Source organism: Ailuropoda melanoleuca, chromosome 5 (assembly GCF_002007445.2).
Source record: "Ailuropoda melanoleuca isolate Jingjing chromosome 5, ASM200744v2, whole genome shotgun sequence".
Lineage (NCBI taxonomy): Eukaryota > Metazoa > Chordata > Mammalia > Carnivora > Ursidae > Ailuropoda > Ailuropoda melanoleuca.
In genome coordinates, this window is record NC_048222.1 from 29547197 (window position 1) to 29561135 (window position 13939).

General features: G+C 59.6%; 1 protein-coding gene across 2 annotated transcripts in view; it reads left to right on the plus strand.

The window, feature by feature from the left end:
• PACSIN1 (protein kinase C and casein kinase substrate in neurons 1) overlaps positions 1-10974 on the plus strand; it is a 55911-nt gene extending 44937 nt beyond the window's left edge. For both annotated transcript variants that reach the window (XM_034660569.1, XM_011218541.3), the window contains exons 2-10: positions 3255-3379; positions 4253-4409; positions 5583-5818; positions 6187-6342; positions 6439-6614; positions 7020-7140; positions 7237-7364; positions 7994-8181; positions 8623-10974. In XM_034660569.1, coding sequence (XP_034516460.1) covers positions 3317-3379; positions 4253-4409; positions 5583-5818; positions 6187-6342; positions 6439-6614; positions 7020-7140; positions 7237-7364; positions 7994-8181; positions 8623-8732 — 1335 coding nt within the window. In that variant the 5' untranslated portion in view covers positions 3255-3316 and the 3' untranslated portion in view covers positions 8733-10974. The remainder of the gene's footprint in view (positions 1-3254; positions 3380-4252; positions 4410-5582; positions 5819-6186; positions 6343-6438; positions 6615-7019; positions 7141-7236; positions 7365-7993; positions 8182-8622) is intronic.
• Positions 10975-13939: the final 2965 nt, after the last annotated feature.

The window sequence follows — 13939 nt, forward strand, 5'->3', positions numbered from 1 at the left end:
AGAGCTGACAAGTTCTTTCGGTCATGTCCCAGCCTCTGGGCTCTCTCTGCAGTAACGTAGGGGTGACAGTAGCACCTGCCGTAGAGGGGTGCTGGCAGGATTTGATTTGCTAAGACACATGGACGGTCCTTCGCACCAAGTCTGTGCTCCATAAATGCTAGTCGTTATTATCGATGATACAGGGCTTGCAGGGCCACGAGTGCTTTACAAGCACCAGGAGCAGAGTCGGATGGGCAGGGTGCCCGTTTGATGGGTTCTGCTAAGAGGGCATCAGGCTCGCCCACGGGTGTGACAGATGCTGGCCGTATCAGCTTCCTGACTCCGAGAAGCAGCGTTTGCCATGACGGCAGCTCCTGACCACCATTCAGGAGGGACCTGGCCTTTGACCAGAATTAAGCCTCCCCCCAGCGCCCAGGGTGGGGGTGTGAGGCCGATTTGCAGGAGGCAGGCGTGGGGCGGGAGGTGTGACTAGCAGGCAGTGCTGGGGGCCCACGCACCCCCTGCCACTTCCTCTCCCTGATGCTGCCTGCCTGTCCTCCTGAGCCTGCCGCTTGCAGGTCCAGCCTGGCCCCTCACCGTTTCATCCAGTCCTTGCGTTCGGGTCTTAGCATCCTCATTTCACAGCCAGGCCCGTTGCAGTCACGTGAATCGCCTAAGGTCACACAGCAGTTTGGTGACCGAGCAGGGAGCAGGGACCCCTCCAAGGCTAGAGCAACCCGTGCTACGCCAGCCGGGAGCCCAGAGACCTGTGACTTACCCTCACTGAGGGAGGGGCCCCAGCAAGTCCCCCCCGCCACCCCAGAGTCTGGACAGAGTGGAATTGGTCTCTGCCCTGGCGCATTCCCTGCTGTCTTAGCTGCACGGTCTTCTTCCTCTTTGCAGTCACTCTCAGTGCACTCTCAGTCCCGGCTCCTGGCTCCCTCAGCTCCCCTCCAATGAAGGCCTGAGGGTTTAAAAAACTGTGCAATTTATGCACACGAGGCAAAATTTAAAAGGCATCAAGGACCGACAGTGACAAAGCTCCTTCCCGTCATATCCCCCAGCCACCTAGTTCCCCAAAGGCAGCCATGGCTACCAGCTTTCCAGAAGTGTTCCTTGTTTGTGTATTTCCCCCCATACAAATGGAAGCGTCCACAGCCTCCCTGTTCTGCACCCTGCTCCTTTTGTCTCGGTGCCATGGCTTGGGGAGGGCTCTGGTCAGGACCAGGGCATTCTGTGGCCCGCCTGCACCAGTATTTACTGAAGCAGTCCCCTGGACCGGCAGCTGGGATGTTTCCAGCCTTTGGCTTTTACAAGCACTGCTGCAGCAAATGGAATTAGGCAGCATCGGTTCGCCCTGCTGGCTGGAAGGTGAATTCCTGGGAGAGGCATCGTGGGTTGAGGGAGGCGTGCCTCTGTAGTGGGGAGAGAAGACAGCACCCCAGTCCCCTCTGATCAAGGCTTATCAAGTCACTTCCCCACTACCAGGGGTGGGTGTGACCTTCACTTTCCTGAGGGCCTGTCCCTACCCTCACCCCCTTCTCCCCCCGCTGCCAGCTCGGTGACAGCTGTGCATTCTTTGGGTCCCAAAAAGCACAGTTCGGTATGACTTCAAGGGTTCTGGATAGGGCTCTGGCCCCAGATATGCTTACCCAGCCTGGCTGAAAGGCCTTTGTTCAACATGCTTGCCTTTTCCTTTCCCTTACCTACATGCAGTGCTCTTTATGAAGTGAACACTGCTTTGTAAGTGAAAGGTGCCAGATTCAGAAGAAAAAAAATCCAGACCCGTTTCTTTGTCCCTCCATGAATCCTAGCCACCTTGCCTCCCACCGACCCCCACTGTGCATGAGTTTGTGGGAAAGTTTGAGGTTTTGCTAAGCGGGAAGGAACACAGTATATTTAGGGCCTGGGAGGAGCGAGGAGAAGGCAGTACTGGATTCTAGCTGGGAAAAGGTCACCAGCCCCTGCACAGACAGGGAGACTGAGGCCAGAGAGGGGAGGGATAGCCTTGATCAAGGATCCTCACGTGGTGATGCCCCCTGCTCTGAGCCTGAAGGTGAGCTGCTGTAAGGACGGAGTATCCCCAGGACCCCCGGGTGGGACTGAACTTTGCAGAGGCCAGCCCTCCCCGTGTCCTCACTGCGTGGGGTGCGTAGTCTCTGAGCAGCGCAGAGACATGGAGGCATCCCCTGGCCGTCCCTGCCTTGAGGATGGCAGCGCCTTGTGGGGTCACTCCTGCTCCTTTATTGCCCCTTTGAAGACCAGGTCCCTGGCCCTCTGAGTCCTGTCTCTTGACTACTGAGCCATTCTTGCGGCGGGGTGGCAGTGAGGCCTGGGTGGGGGCTGGGAGAAGGGCAGCGTCCCCAGCTCTGGGGCAGCACGTGACCTAGGTTGGACCGCCGTGATGCCTGCCGACAGATCCAGGCCGCACAGAGCTGCTCCAGTGCTCGCACAGATCACAGCGGTCTGACCCATAGGCCGGGTTTGGGACCCTTGTTTGGGACCATTGAGGAGGCGTGTAAGTGGCTAAGGGAGGCTTTTGAGGCTGGGCACCAGGGCAGCCAGAAGGGCATTTACAGGGGCCCAGCCTGGGCCAGAGATGGAAGGCAGGCCCTGCGGCCAGCTTCCCAGGGAACTCAGGTCAGACTGCAGGCAGGGCCTGTGGGGAAGTTCGGGGGGCTGAGATCAGGGACTGTGTTGGGTGGGAGAGCTGAGGAGGGTATTTTGGGTCTGGTGCGAGGATGCAGGTGGGTCAGGGTGGGGGCAGTGCTAAGAGGGACAGATTGAGAAGCCAGCTGGGGTTCACTGAGCCCCATTGGGCCCTATGGGGTACCAGGCCGGGGGGGGGCGGGGAGTGCAGGACATGCATAAAGAGCTGTGTCTACGAGGCAAGTTGCAAGCTTACATAAAGCAAATCTGTAATTCTCTAATGTAGCTCTGAGTCCGGGACCCCGAAAACAGTTATGGTTGGGGCAGGGTTCTGAGAAGGGCTGCCACACTGGGGCTGGAGAACTGATCTGGGGGAGAAGGGAGAGAGAGGATGTGGGGGGAAGGGCTGGTGGAGGTATGATGGGGGATGCACACAGGGGTGCTATGAGCTTACTCTTGGGGTTACCCCGGGGATGGCGAGCCAGTCGCGTGGCCGGAAGTCCCCATCCCCATGTGAGGCTCAAACCTGTGGAGCTGTCATCCTCACAGCGCGCTGGGGGCCCAGGCTTGGACTGGGGCACGTGGGGCACTTCCCCCCTCCAGGGATCTCTCTTCTGCCCTCCCAGCGCATGAGCAGCTGCGCCCGCTGACCGCCACCGCGCACCCACCTGTCCCCCGCCGCTACACCATGTCTGGCTCCTACGACGAGGCCTCGCTAGCTCCGGAGGAGACCACTGACAGCTTCTGGGAGGTGAGACAGCTGCTGTGGCTGCCCAGGCTCCCACCCCCACAGCCTCGCGCCTTGCTCCCCAGCCCCTCGGGTCCCTCCAAAACCCTCGGTGTTCCATGAAATGGGGTAAGACGACTGCGCACCAAGCCCAGAGCCCCCGTGCCCCACGCTGCCCCTGGGGAGATCCTGCCGCGTTTCTGGGTGTGGGCCAGGCTCCTGCTGTCTGTCTGCTCTCAGACCCCGGCACCACGGCCCGGCCCGGGCTTTACAGCTTCCACAGCCTTCCACAGCGGCCCCCGCCCCCGACCCTGGGGCGAGAATTCCAGCAGACCCACAGCAACAAAGAGGTGGCGACATGACACGCCTGGAAGCCAGCATTTCAGGAGCCTCCCAAACTATTTGAAACCAAGAAATACAGTTTTTTCGATTGGCTTCCAAAACCCAAAGTGAAAACTGCCAAACCTATATTAATAAGTGTTTAATGAGGTGTCTACAAAACATAATATTGGGTCAAGAAGCTACAGCTCAGCTCAACACTTACATGACTCTGTAAATAGAATGCATTCAGCTCACAAGAACAAAACGAATAATTCATTCGAGTCTGGGTCCAAATTATAAAAATCTTGCACTTTGTGGCAGCGAGGAAATTATGTGTCAAGTGGGGTGAGGGAGTGTATAGACCGTGGGGTATGATGCAGGGCGCTGAGGCCCCAGAAATGAGAGGGGCGGGGAGCCCTCAGGGCCTTGTCGCCGGGCGGGCGAGGTGGTGGGGGCGGGGACGGGGAGGGAGATGGACGCGGCGGGCGCCCCCTGCAGGACGCGGCGTCCTGGGCGGCTTGGGGTGGGGGGCAGACGGGGAGCCCGCGGGAGTCGTGCTCTGCCCTTGGCCGCCAGGTGGGGAACTACAAGCGGACGGTGAAGCGCATAGATGACGGCCACCGCCTGTGTAACGACCTGATGAACTGCGTGCAGGAGCGCGCCAAGATCGAGAAGGCGTACGCGCAGCAGCTCACCGACTGGGCCAAGCGCTGGCGCCAGCTCATCGAGAAAGGTGCCCCCATGCCCACCCCGGGCGCAGAGCCTGGTCCCTCCCCGGCTGCCCACAGTCTGGGGCCCGGGAGCGCCCTGCCACCCAGACGCACCTGCACCCCTCTGGCCACGGGGCCTTTGAAGGCACCGTCCCCACACCCAGCCAGGTCTCCCTGCCCCTGTTCAACTCGACTTTGTACAATTTTAGGTTGGATTAAAAAGACAAAACAAAACCAGACAACCTTTTTATTTCCAAATAATTTTAACTTAGAGAAAAGTTGCAAGAATTGTGGAAAGAACGACACAGTCTTCAACCAGATTCACCAGTGAACCATTTGCCGTATTGTTTTCGCAGTCCCTCTTTCTTGGATGCATATTTTTTTTCTGAACCGTTTAAGTGGGAGACCTGCCAGTTTACCCTAAATCCTTCATTTATCTCCCAAGAATAAGATCATTTGTTTACATACCCATGGTTCACAGATCAAACTCGGGACATTTAATATGACCCATACGCAAGTTTTATGATAGCAATTGTTTGTGCTGGTCCAGAAGCCAATCCAGAATCACATCTTGCTTTAGTTGTCCTGTCTCTAGATTCCTTTAATCTGGAACACTTTCAGGTTGGGGTTTCCATGTTTTTGTTATATATTTTTTTCTTCCTCGAGACCCTAACTCCCATGAGGGCGGGGGCTCAGCCTGTACTCCCCAGCATAGTGCCTGGCACAGAGCCGATCCCCAGTATACAGACCAACAAATGACTGTGGAATGTCTGGTCCCAGTGGCCTCCTGGCATCTGTCACCAGCTGCTTCTTCAGTTTTACGTTCAGTCAACATTCCTGAAACACCTACTGTGTGCCTAGTGCTGTGCTGGGCTTGTGAGGGCTTGCGGGGTCCAGGCTGCCCCCATGGGGCTCACCAGCTGACAGGGGAGATAGGGAGTGGGCACAGAGGCAGATGCTGTATGAAGAATTCAGTGAGGGCTGCAGGCTGCAGGGTGTGAGAACAGAGCAGTCAGAGAAGGCTTCCTGGAGGAGGTATGTGGGCCCTGAAGGATGGGTAAAACTGTAAAGAGAGCCGGGGAGGGCATTTCTGAGGACATGGAATGTACAAGGAAAGCCTTGGAGAAAGGAGGCGTGAGGGAGGCCTCTGGGCAATGGATGATGAGGGCCTTGTGACTCCATGACTGTTTCCTCAGGGCCACAGTACGGCAGCCTGGAGCGGGCCTGGGGGGCCATCATGACGGAGGCGGACAAGGTGAGCGAACTGCACCAGGAAGTGAAGAACAACCTGCTGAACGAGGACCTGGAGAAGGTCAAGAACTGGCAGAAGGATGCCTATCACAAGCAGATCATGGGCGGCTTCAAGGAGACCAAGGAGGCTGAAGACGGTTTCCGCAAGGCCCAGAAGCCCTGGGCCAAGAAGATGAAGGAGGTGCCCAGTGGGTGGCTGCTGCAGATGGGGCGAGGGTGGGCAGCCAAGCTCGGAGGGGCCAGTCTGATCAGAGGGGACGAGTCTGCAGCGGGGGTGGACCATACCTCACCTGTGGGGGAGCAGCACTGCCTTGCTGGCAGAACTGTCCACAGATGGGCCGGGCACCGCAGTGGCCAACGGGAGGGTGTCCACAGAGGCGGCAGGCGGTGCCCCGAAGAGAAACATCCACAGATGGGTGGGCACCGCTCCCAGATACCTGGGGCCGGGCCTACATCCCTTCTGCCTCTTCCAAATGTGCGCTCCAGCCCCCGGCAGGTGGGAGGGCTTGCCGAGTGACCATGTCTGTTCCCGCTCCCTCTGCCCTACAGCTAGAGGCAGCGAAGAAGGCCTACCATCTGGCCTGCAAGGAGGAGAAGCTGGCCATGACGAGGGAGATGAACAGCAAGACGGAGCAGTCAGTCACACCCGAGCAGCAGAAGAAGCTGCAGGACAAAGTGGACAAGTGCAAGCAGGACGTTCAGAAGGTGCCGCAGGCCTGGTGGCCGAGGGCCCGTGGGGGCGGGGGGCGGCTGGGAGCCGCAGGCCTGGGTCTCACCCTCCCTTTGCCCCGGTGCCCACAGATGCAGGAGAAGTATGAGAAGGTGCTGGATGATGTGGGCAAGACCACGCCACAGTACATGGAGGGCATGGAGCAAGTGTTCGAGCAGTGCCAGCAGTTTGAGGAAAAGCGGCTGGTCTTCCTCAAGGAGGTGCTGCTAGACATCAAACGGCACCTCAACCTAGCCGAGAACAGCAGGTAGCCGGGCGCAGTGGCTGCTGGGCGCGGGCCGGATGGCAGACGGTGGGAGTGCTGTGCAAGGCACCCCGGGCCCTGCGTTATTGGGACAGGAAGGGTGGGCAGAGCGGCAGGGGCCAAGAAGGAAGAGGCTTTAAGGTCGTGGCTGCCTGGGTGCAAGCTGACGCAGACGAGTCACTAGAGAGACATAGTGGATGTTGCTCTGGTTGGTTGGGGGGGTGGCTAAGGTGGGGATAGGGAAGGGTGCCCGCTCGGGGATTGCTCCTTGGCCGGCCCACCTGATCCCTAGATGGGGGGCCTGTCAGCACCCTGCTCCCCTGAATGGGCTCCCTCTGGCCCTCAGCGAGCATGAGAAGGGGCCGTGGTGCATCTTGGCCCCCCACACCCCATCTCCCCCGTGCACAGCTATGTCCACGTGTACCGGGAGCTGGAGCAGGCCATCCGGGGGGCCGATGCCCAGGATGACCTCAGGTGGTTCCGCAGCACCAGCGGCCCTGGCATGCCCATGAACTGGCCCCAGTTTGAGGTGAGGAGGTGTGGGGATGGGGAAGGGGAGTCGGAAAAGGCTGGAAGGGACTCAGAGGGCAGCCCCCTGCCTCACTGCTCCCCTGGGGCCCACTAGGAGTGGAACCCAGACCTTCCTCACACCGCCACCAAGAAAGAGAAGCAGTCCAAGAAAGCAGAGGGGGTGACGCTGACCAATGCCACCGGAGTGGTGGAGACCACATCCCAGGCTGGGGACCGTGGCAGGTGAGTGGCTCCTGTGGAGCTTCCTGGGGCCAGAGGGGCCCACATACTGGGGCAGTTGAGTTTTACCTCAGGAGACAAGAAATGGTCTAAGTCACAGCAACCTCATGCTGCTGTCCAAGATAGTGGCAGGTCATCCTCTGAGAGCACCCACTGTGTCCAGGCACCGTCATAAGCACTTTCCATATATTAACTCACTGAAGCCTCCCAACACTGAGAAGTGTGTAAAGAGTCTCATTTTGCGGATGGAGAAACCGAAACCCAGAGAGATTAAGTGACTTGCCCAAGGTCACACGGCTAGTTAGTAAGCCTCAGAGCCAGGATATGATGTCCAAGAAGTCAAGCTGCTTAACCACTAGGTGCCCTTCTCAGAGGAGGGGTCAGGTGTTCTCAGGAGTCCACTTCAGCACCCTCTCACTCGGGGGCTGGGTAATAATGCTAATAATAGCCCTGCCTCACATTTGTCCAAAGAGCTGTCAGTGAGGATCACTGGCTTGGGAGCCCCTCTTACAAGGCCCGTCCCTGCACCAGCCCTGGTGGAATTTGGGGCCAGGGCTCTGACTGGCAGGAAGGGGCAGCTCTAGGGACAAGGGGGGAGGCAATTCATGCTGGGTCCTCTCCTTGTGTCTCAGCGTTAGCAGCTACGACAGGGGCCAGCCTTATGCCACCGAGTGGTCGGACGACGAGAGCGGGAACCCATTTGGGGGCAATGAGGCCAACGGGGGCTCCAACCCCTTCGAGGACGACGCCAAGGGAGTGCGCGTGCGGGCACTCTACGACTACGACGGCCAGGAGCAGGACGAGCTCAGCTTCAAGGCTGGTATGGTGGGCTGGGCTGGGAGGGCGGGGCGGGGCCTGAGGGCAGGGGATGCCGGGATTGACCGGGAATGCGGCTGGGGGCGGCGCTTGGCGCATGGGCGGGGCCAAACTTGAAGTGGGACCAGAGAGTAGTGTGGGGGTGGGGCCTGAGGGCTGGGGCTGCTAGGAGACGCGACAGGACCAGAAAAAGGAAGCCAGAGGTGGGGCCTGGGCTTGGGGCGGGGGGCAAGGCGGAGTCCCAGACAAGATGTTTGGCGGGGGGCAGCACGCGGGTGTCGGGGTGTGGCTGGGACTGGTCTCCAGAGCGGGCATTGGGGCAGTAATGGGAGGGCATTGGGGTCAGCTCAGAATAATAGTATTGGAGAGCTTACCCAGCATTGTGGGGGTGCGGGTAGCTCTCTCTGAGCCTCTGTCAATGAGCTCCTCTGTGTCCCCTTCCTAGGAGATGAGCTCACCAAGCTGGGCGAGGAGGATGAGCAGGGATGGTGCCGCGGGCGGCTGGACAGTGGGCAGCTGGGCCTCTATCCCGCCAACTACGTGGAGGCCATCTAGCTGCCCTGCTCCCCTCCACACCACCCCTCCGTCCTCGTCCACTGCCTCCCCTCCCTTCTCTCTCTTGTCCCTCTTCCCTCGCCATAGAGTTCCAGACATATTTTCCGATCAAGCTTTTATTTTTTTAAAAGTCAAAACAGAACAAAACAAAAAATACAGAGACAGAAGCATTTGCAGGGCCGCCTGGAGGCCAGGATGGTGGGACCCGGGTGATGGCCCCAGGGTAGGTGAGGGTCTTAGTACTGAGCCCAACAGAGACATTACAACATCTGCTCTTCAGATCCCACCAAAGAGTCTCCTGAGCCCTGAGGGTTGTCTCCTGGACCCTTCTCTCCTGCCTCACTTCCCACCCTTAGCCCCCAGCCCCAGGCTGCCAGCATCTGCCCCCCCTCCTCTTCTCTGGGCCTAGTTTTCTGACCTCTTCTTCTGTCCCACCATGCTCCCCTCTCTCCACCACCCTCCTGTCAAAGGTCTCCCCTCCAGACCCCAGAGGAGGGGGGCCTCCCAGTCTTTAGTCTTCTGTTTTGCCCTGGGGAGTACCCTTTTTCTCCTGGCCTTACTCCTAAGGACTGGTGTGGCTGGAAGAGGAACGGTCACTCTCTTCTCCCATAGACATTTCCCGGGATCCCTAGACTCCCTCAGACATGACAAGGGGTGAGCTGGAGTTGGTGACAGTGTCACCGGGGTGTAGGAGGGTGAGTGAAAGAGGGGCAGGCCCTCGGTCCGCCCAACACCAGGCTCAGCTGAGGGACCAAGACCCTGCTGGGGCCCTTCTTTCCAGCTGTCAGCAGCTTTGGGCACAGGCTCTTAGAGCCATACCCCCAGTCACTTGCAGAAACCCTGTCCCCCTCTCCCAAGTCCTCAGGCAGGGGGAGAGGCCTCAAAGCCCAGGGCAAAGCCAGCAACAGTAGCAACCTCTCCCATTTCCTGGGGAGGAGGGCACCTTGCCCGCCCACTTGCCGCCCTCCCTGCATCTAAAACCATAGATTCACTGGGTTCAGCCGGCCTCCAGGAGACAGCCTTGTGGCCTCCCACCCCTCTTTCCCCTTCTCTCGCCTTCCCAAGAAGACACTGCAAGGCCCAAGGGAGTCTCCAGTCTGGGACCATCAGGAACGCGGTAGCACCAATGGGAAAGACAGGGCTTTGGAGGAGGGAGGCGCCCAGGCTCTCAGAGCAGGATGGTCACCAGTCTTTCTTCCTCGTCCCCTCCTCCCCAACCGGCCCTTGCCCCTGGAGCAGCATTCCCCCTGCTGGCAGCCCTTCCATATCTCTAGGCCTGGGTCTCAGTTAAAGGACTTTTCCGGGAGGAAGCAGGGGAGGAGGCAAAGGGCCTGCCCAGAGCCAGTGTTTCCTGTGGTGGGTGAGGGAAAGCAGTGTTGGGTTACCAGGTAGTTACCATGTTCCAGCTTCTGCCACACATGTGGGCACGGGGGGCTTGGAAAGCAGACCAGGGCAGGACAAAAAGCTCAAGGTGGGGGAACGGCTGGAAGGAGGTGTCTCTCTGGAACTTCTGGGGTGAGGCCCTGGGACTTCTTGTAGTTCGAAGAAAGCTTCTGGACCTCAGGACTGCAGACACCCTACCTACCCCCTTCCACAGCACCTGTCCCCTGGGCCTCCAGGAAAGACAGTGTGATACCCCAGCCCTTCCGGCGCCCCTCAGTCCTCTTTTGCTCCCTGCTTCTCCCAACACTCCACTGCTGGGCCGTGGACCCTAGCCTCCAGGCCCTGACCTCATTCCTGTGTGCGCAGAGGATCGTGGCAGACTCTGGCAGGGGCCCGAGCTGGCCAGGCCTCCCTCAGGGCCAGGGGAGTTGGAGGGTGGGGACGATGGCACCCCAGGGACAGGCACACTGCGCCCCCCCCCCGGCCCCCATTTCCTGTCACTGTCTGCTCTCTGGGCGTCTGCTGCAGCCTGAGATGTGCCGTAGGCCCCTCAGAGCCCAAAGCAAGATTTTGGAAGCCTTCTGCCTTCCCAACTCTAGACCAAAAGCCCCTTCAGCGTCTCCTCCAGGCGGGAGTTGGGGCTGGGGTCTTTGGCTCTTCACCACGTACCCTTGGAAGGCAGGAGGCTGGCACATCCGCGCCTTGGGGCCTGGGCTCCCCCTCTCCGCGCCAGTGGCTTTCTAGCACCCGGGGAGGTCTGTGGTCCTGGCTAGACCCCAGGCCTGTCCCCCTCAGCACGCCAGCTGCCCACTCCGGGGCAGGGACTTGAAATCCCATTCCTTCCAAGCAACCACCTCCACGGCCCCCCCGCCGAGCTCTAGGGGCCCAGCCCCACCTGTCAGTGCTGGTGTCAGGGCACTCACCACTGAGCGTGGGGGCCGCACCCCTTGCTGTACCCATCACCTCTCGTAGCCCCCTCCCTGCACCCTCAGTGCTGCACGGGCCTGCCCTGTGGGGCTTGGCGACTCATGTGTTTTGTCCCCAGTTAACCACCATTCTGCGGCCTGGCTCTGCCAGGGGCCGGGGCTGCCCTGCTGCCCGCCATCTGCTGCCCTAGGCTTCCTGACTCCATTAGTCTGACACTTGTGACCCTCCGAGAAGTGCTGTGGTCTCAGCAATGCACCTGTTTTGTACATGATCGTGTAATTTAAAGGTATATAAATACAAATATATATCTATCAGTTGTGATTGTATGACTGTGGATAAAATCCAGAACTGTGTCAACCTGGCTGGACGTGGTCCTCTTGAGTCTTGTGTGTCTTTTGAACTCTCTAGAGGTATCCATGGTTGGGAGGTCCGTCAGGCAGATCGTGCCCAGCATGCTGAGTGCTGTCCTGGCTGACCGACGATGGGCTGGAGGACGGAGGGCTGGGCCCTTAACCTCCCAGGGCCCTGGGCCCTGTCTGCACAGGGCAGCTGACAGATGGTTCTGGGGGGCCTGGTGACGAGCACTGACCAAGGGCACTGGGGCATTCAGGGTTCCAAACTCACAGTGCAAGGGTGACCCCAAATAGGTTTTAATTTTAATTTTTTAAAAAGATTTTATTTATTTCTTTGAGGGAAAGCAGGGTGGGTGGAGCAGAGGGAGAGGGACAAGCAGACTCCATGCTGATTGCGGAGCCCCACATGGGGCTCGATCCCATGACCCTGAGACCATGACCTGAGCTGAAATCAAGAGTCGCACGCTCAACTGACTGAGCCACCCAGCTGCCCCAGGTTTTGTTTTTTAAAGCCACATTGTAAAAGTGACTGCAGAGGCCTGTGGCTCCTAGTTGTTCTCAGTCCCAGGCGCCCTGTGGTGTGACATCAGGTCATGCCACGTTTTCCTGTGTCCTGCCTGTCCTCTGACAGCATTTCTGTGAGGGACCTTGGAGGGCTCTCCAGGAGGGCTGCTCAAGTGCGCAGGACCGCGGAGGCTCTGGGCTCCCAGCCGTGCTGTGCCAGGCCCTCGCCCGGCCCCAGCCCTGCTCCTGCCTCCCCACCCGCAGCTAGGTCTCCTGTGGGCCGGGCAGGAGGCCCAGGTCCCTGGGCAGGTCTGCTGCCAGTTCGCTGCATCCCCTCCTGCACCCCAGCCTCAGCTTCTCCCCAGTCGGGTGGGATATCCCTCCGAGGCCCCTTTGGCCCGGGCAGTCTGGCAGAGCCCTGACACGCACCCATGATTCAAGGCAAATGTCCCACAGCCCCCTGCCCTTGCTGTTCTCCCCTGGCCTCAGGACAGACAGGAGAGGTCAAGGTGGGGCTTGATCCGTTCACCACCCCATGTCCTTTTTCCCCCCAGATTCAGCACGAGTGACCAGCTCCTGGTTTTAGCCACACAGAAGAGCCTTCAAATAAAGACCAAAGGTTGCCTTGTCTGCTCTGGCTCTTACATGCAGTCATGGGGGGCCCTGCAGGCGGTCCCGGGACGAGGGTCAGGGAATACCTGGGCTGGATGGAGTTCGGACAGGCAGATGTGCGGAGGAGGAAGAGGGACCCGGAGTTCGCGGTCAGCACACGAGGTGTCAGTGGCTGGCCGTGGGCCTGCCGAGGGGATGTGTGCTTCGTGGCAGATCCACACGGCAAGCAGCTGCCTCGCCACCCCCCAGAGCGCCCCTTTCTGGAGGAGCTCCAGCTCCCCACTCTTAGCCACTAATCCCCCTTCCTTTCCTCCCTCCCAGCCCTAGCCTGAGACCCCAAGCTGCTCCAGGCCCAGGTCCAGCTGGGGGCACACAAGCAGGTGGCTCTGGGGACGCCGCTGGGGGCAGGGCAGGAAGGCTGGAGACAGAACCAGTTCAGCAGAGCTGATCTGAGCGCTGGCCCTGCTCCCAGTCGGCCCCCTCCCTGGGAGGAGGCAGACAGCCGGGGGCCCAGAGAGGCTCAGGCCTGGGGCAGGGCCCCCTCCTCCTGCCAGTCCGATCCCAACTGACAGATGCCAAGGTGTTGTTTGCTCACTGCCCGGGAGTAAACTTTCTTCTGGAGACAATAAAATTGCCAGGGGCAGAAGTCAGCAGTATGGGCAGCATTTAACCCTCAGCGGTCTGGGCAGCACTGGCTGGCTCGCAGTCCTGTCTCCTGGGAGCCTGGCATCCAGAAGCGGAGGGCTATGGAGGCGAAAGGTGCTGACCAGTCACAGAGCAAGAGGCGTGGAGGGGCAGAGAGCGCTGTTCTTGTGGGTTCAGTTCTTGGTTCTGCCCCTATTTGGCTGTGTGACTCTGAGTAAGTCACTTAACTGCTCTGAACCCTAGTTTCATTGTCTGCAGGATAGCGGAGTAGCCCCTACCTCACAGTTTTGTTGGGAAGGTTAATGACAAAAAAGCAGTGAGAGCACCTAGCATGTAGTGGGTCCTCGGGACACAGGAGCTGGGTGAACACACGCGAGGAAGCGGAGACGGACTGCCCCCGGGAGAGTGGGTGGGAGGTCCCCATCTCCCCCAGCACGTGCGCGCACGCACACATTCTGACCCCCACCTCTCTCCATCAGCGCGGGCTGCTTTGCAGGGGGCATTGCAGAAGTCTATGACTCTCCGCGAGAGAGACACCGCAAACGAGCCAACCTCTCCTCCACCCCGTTTGCTGCCTCAGAGCCAGGGTTCCACGGTGGGGGGGGGGACGTGCCCACCCTCTCCTGCACCCCTGCTGCCCCATCCCAGAGCCCCCGGGTTGGCCAAGCAGAGACAAGGGCTCAGGGTCGCCTTGCGAGAGGGTTAGCACCCTGGCCGCTTCAGGCAGAAAGCCCTGATCTACAGCAGAGCAAGAGTGTGTGGAGGACGCCGCCTTCTCTCCAT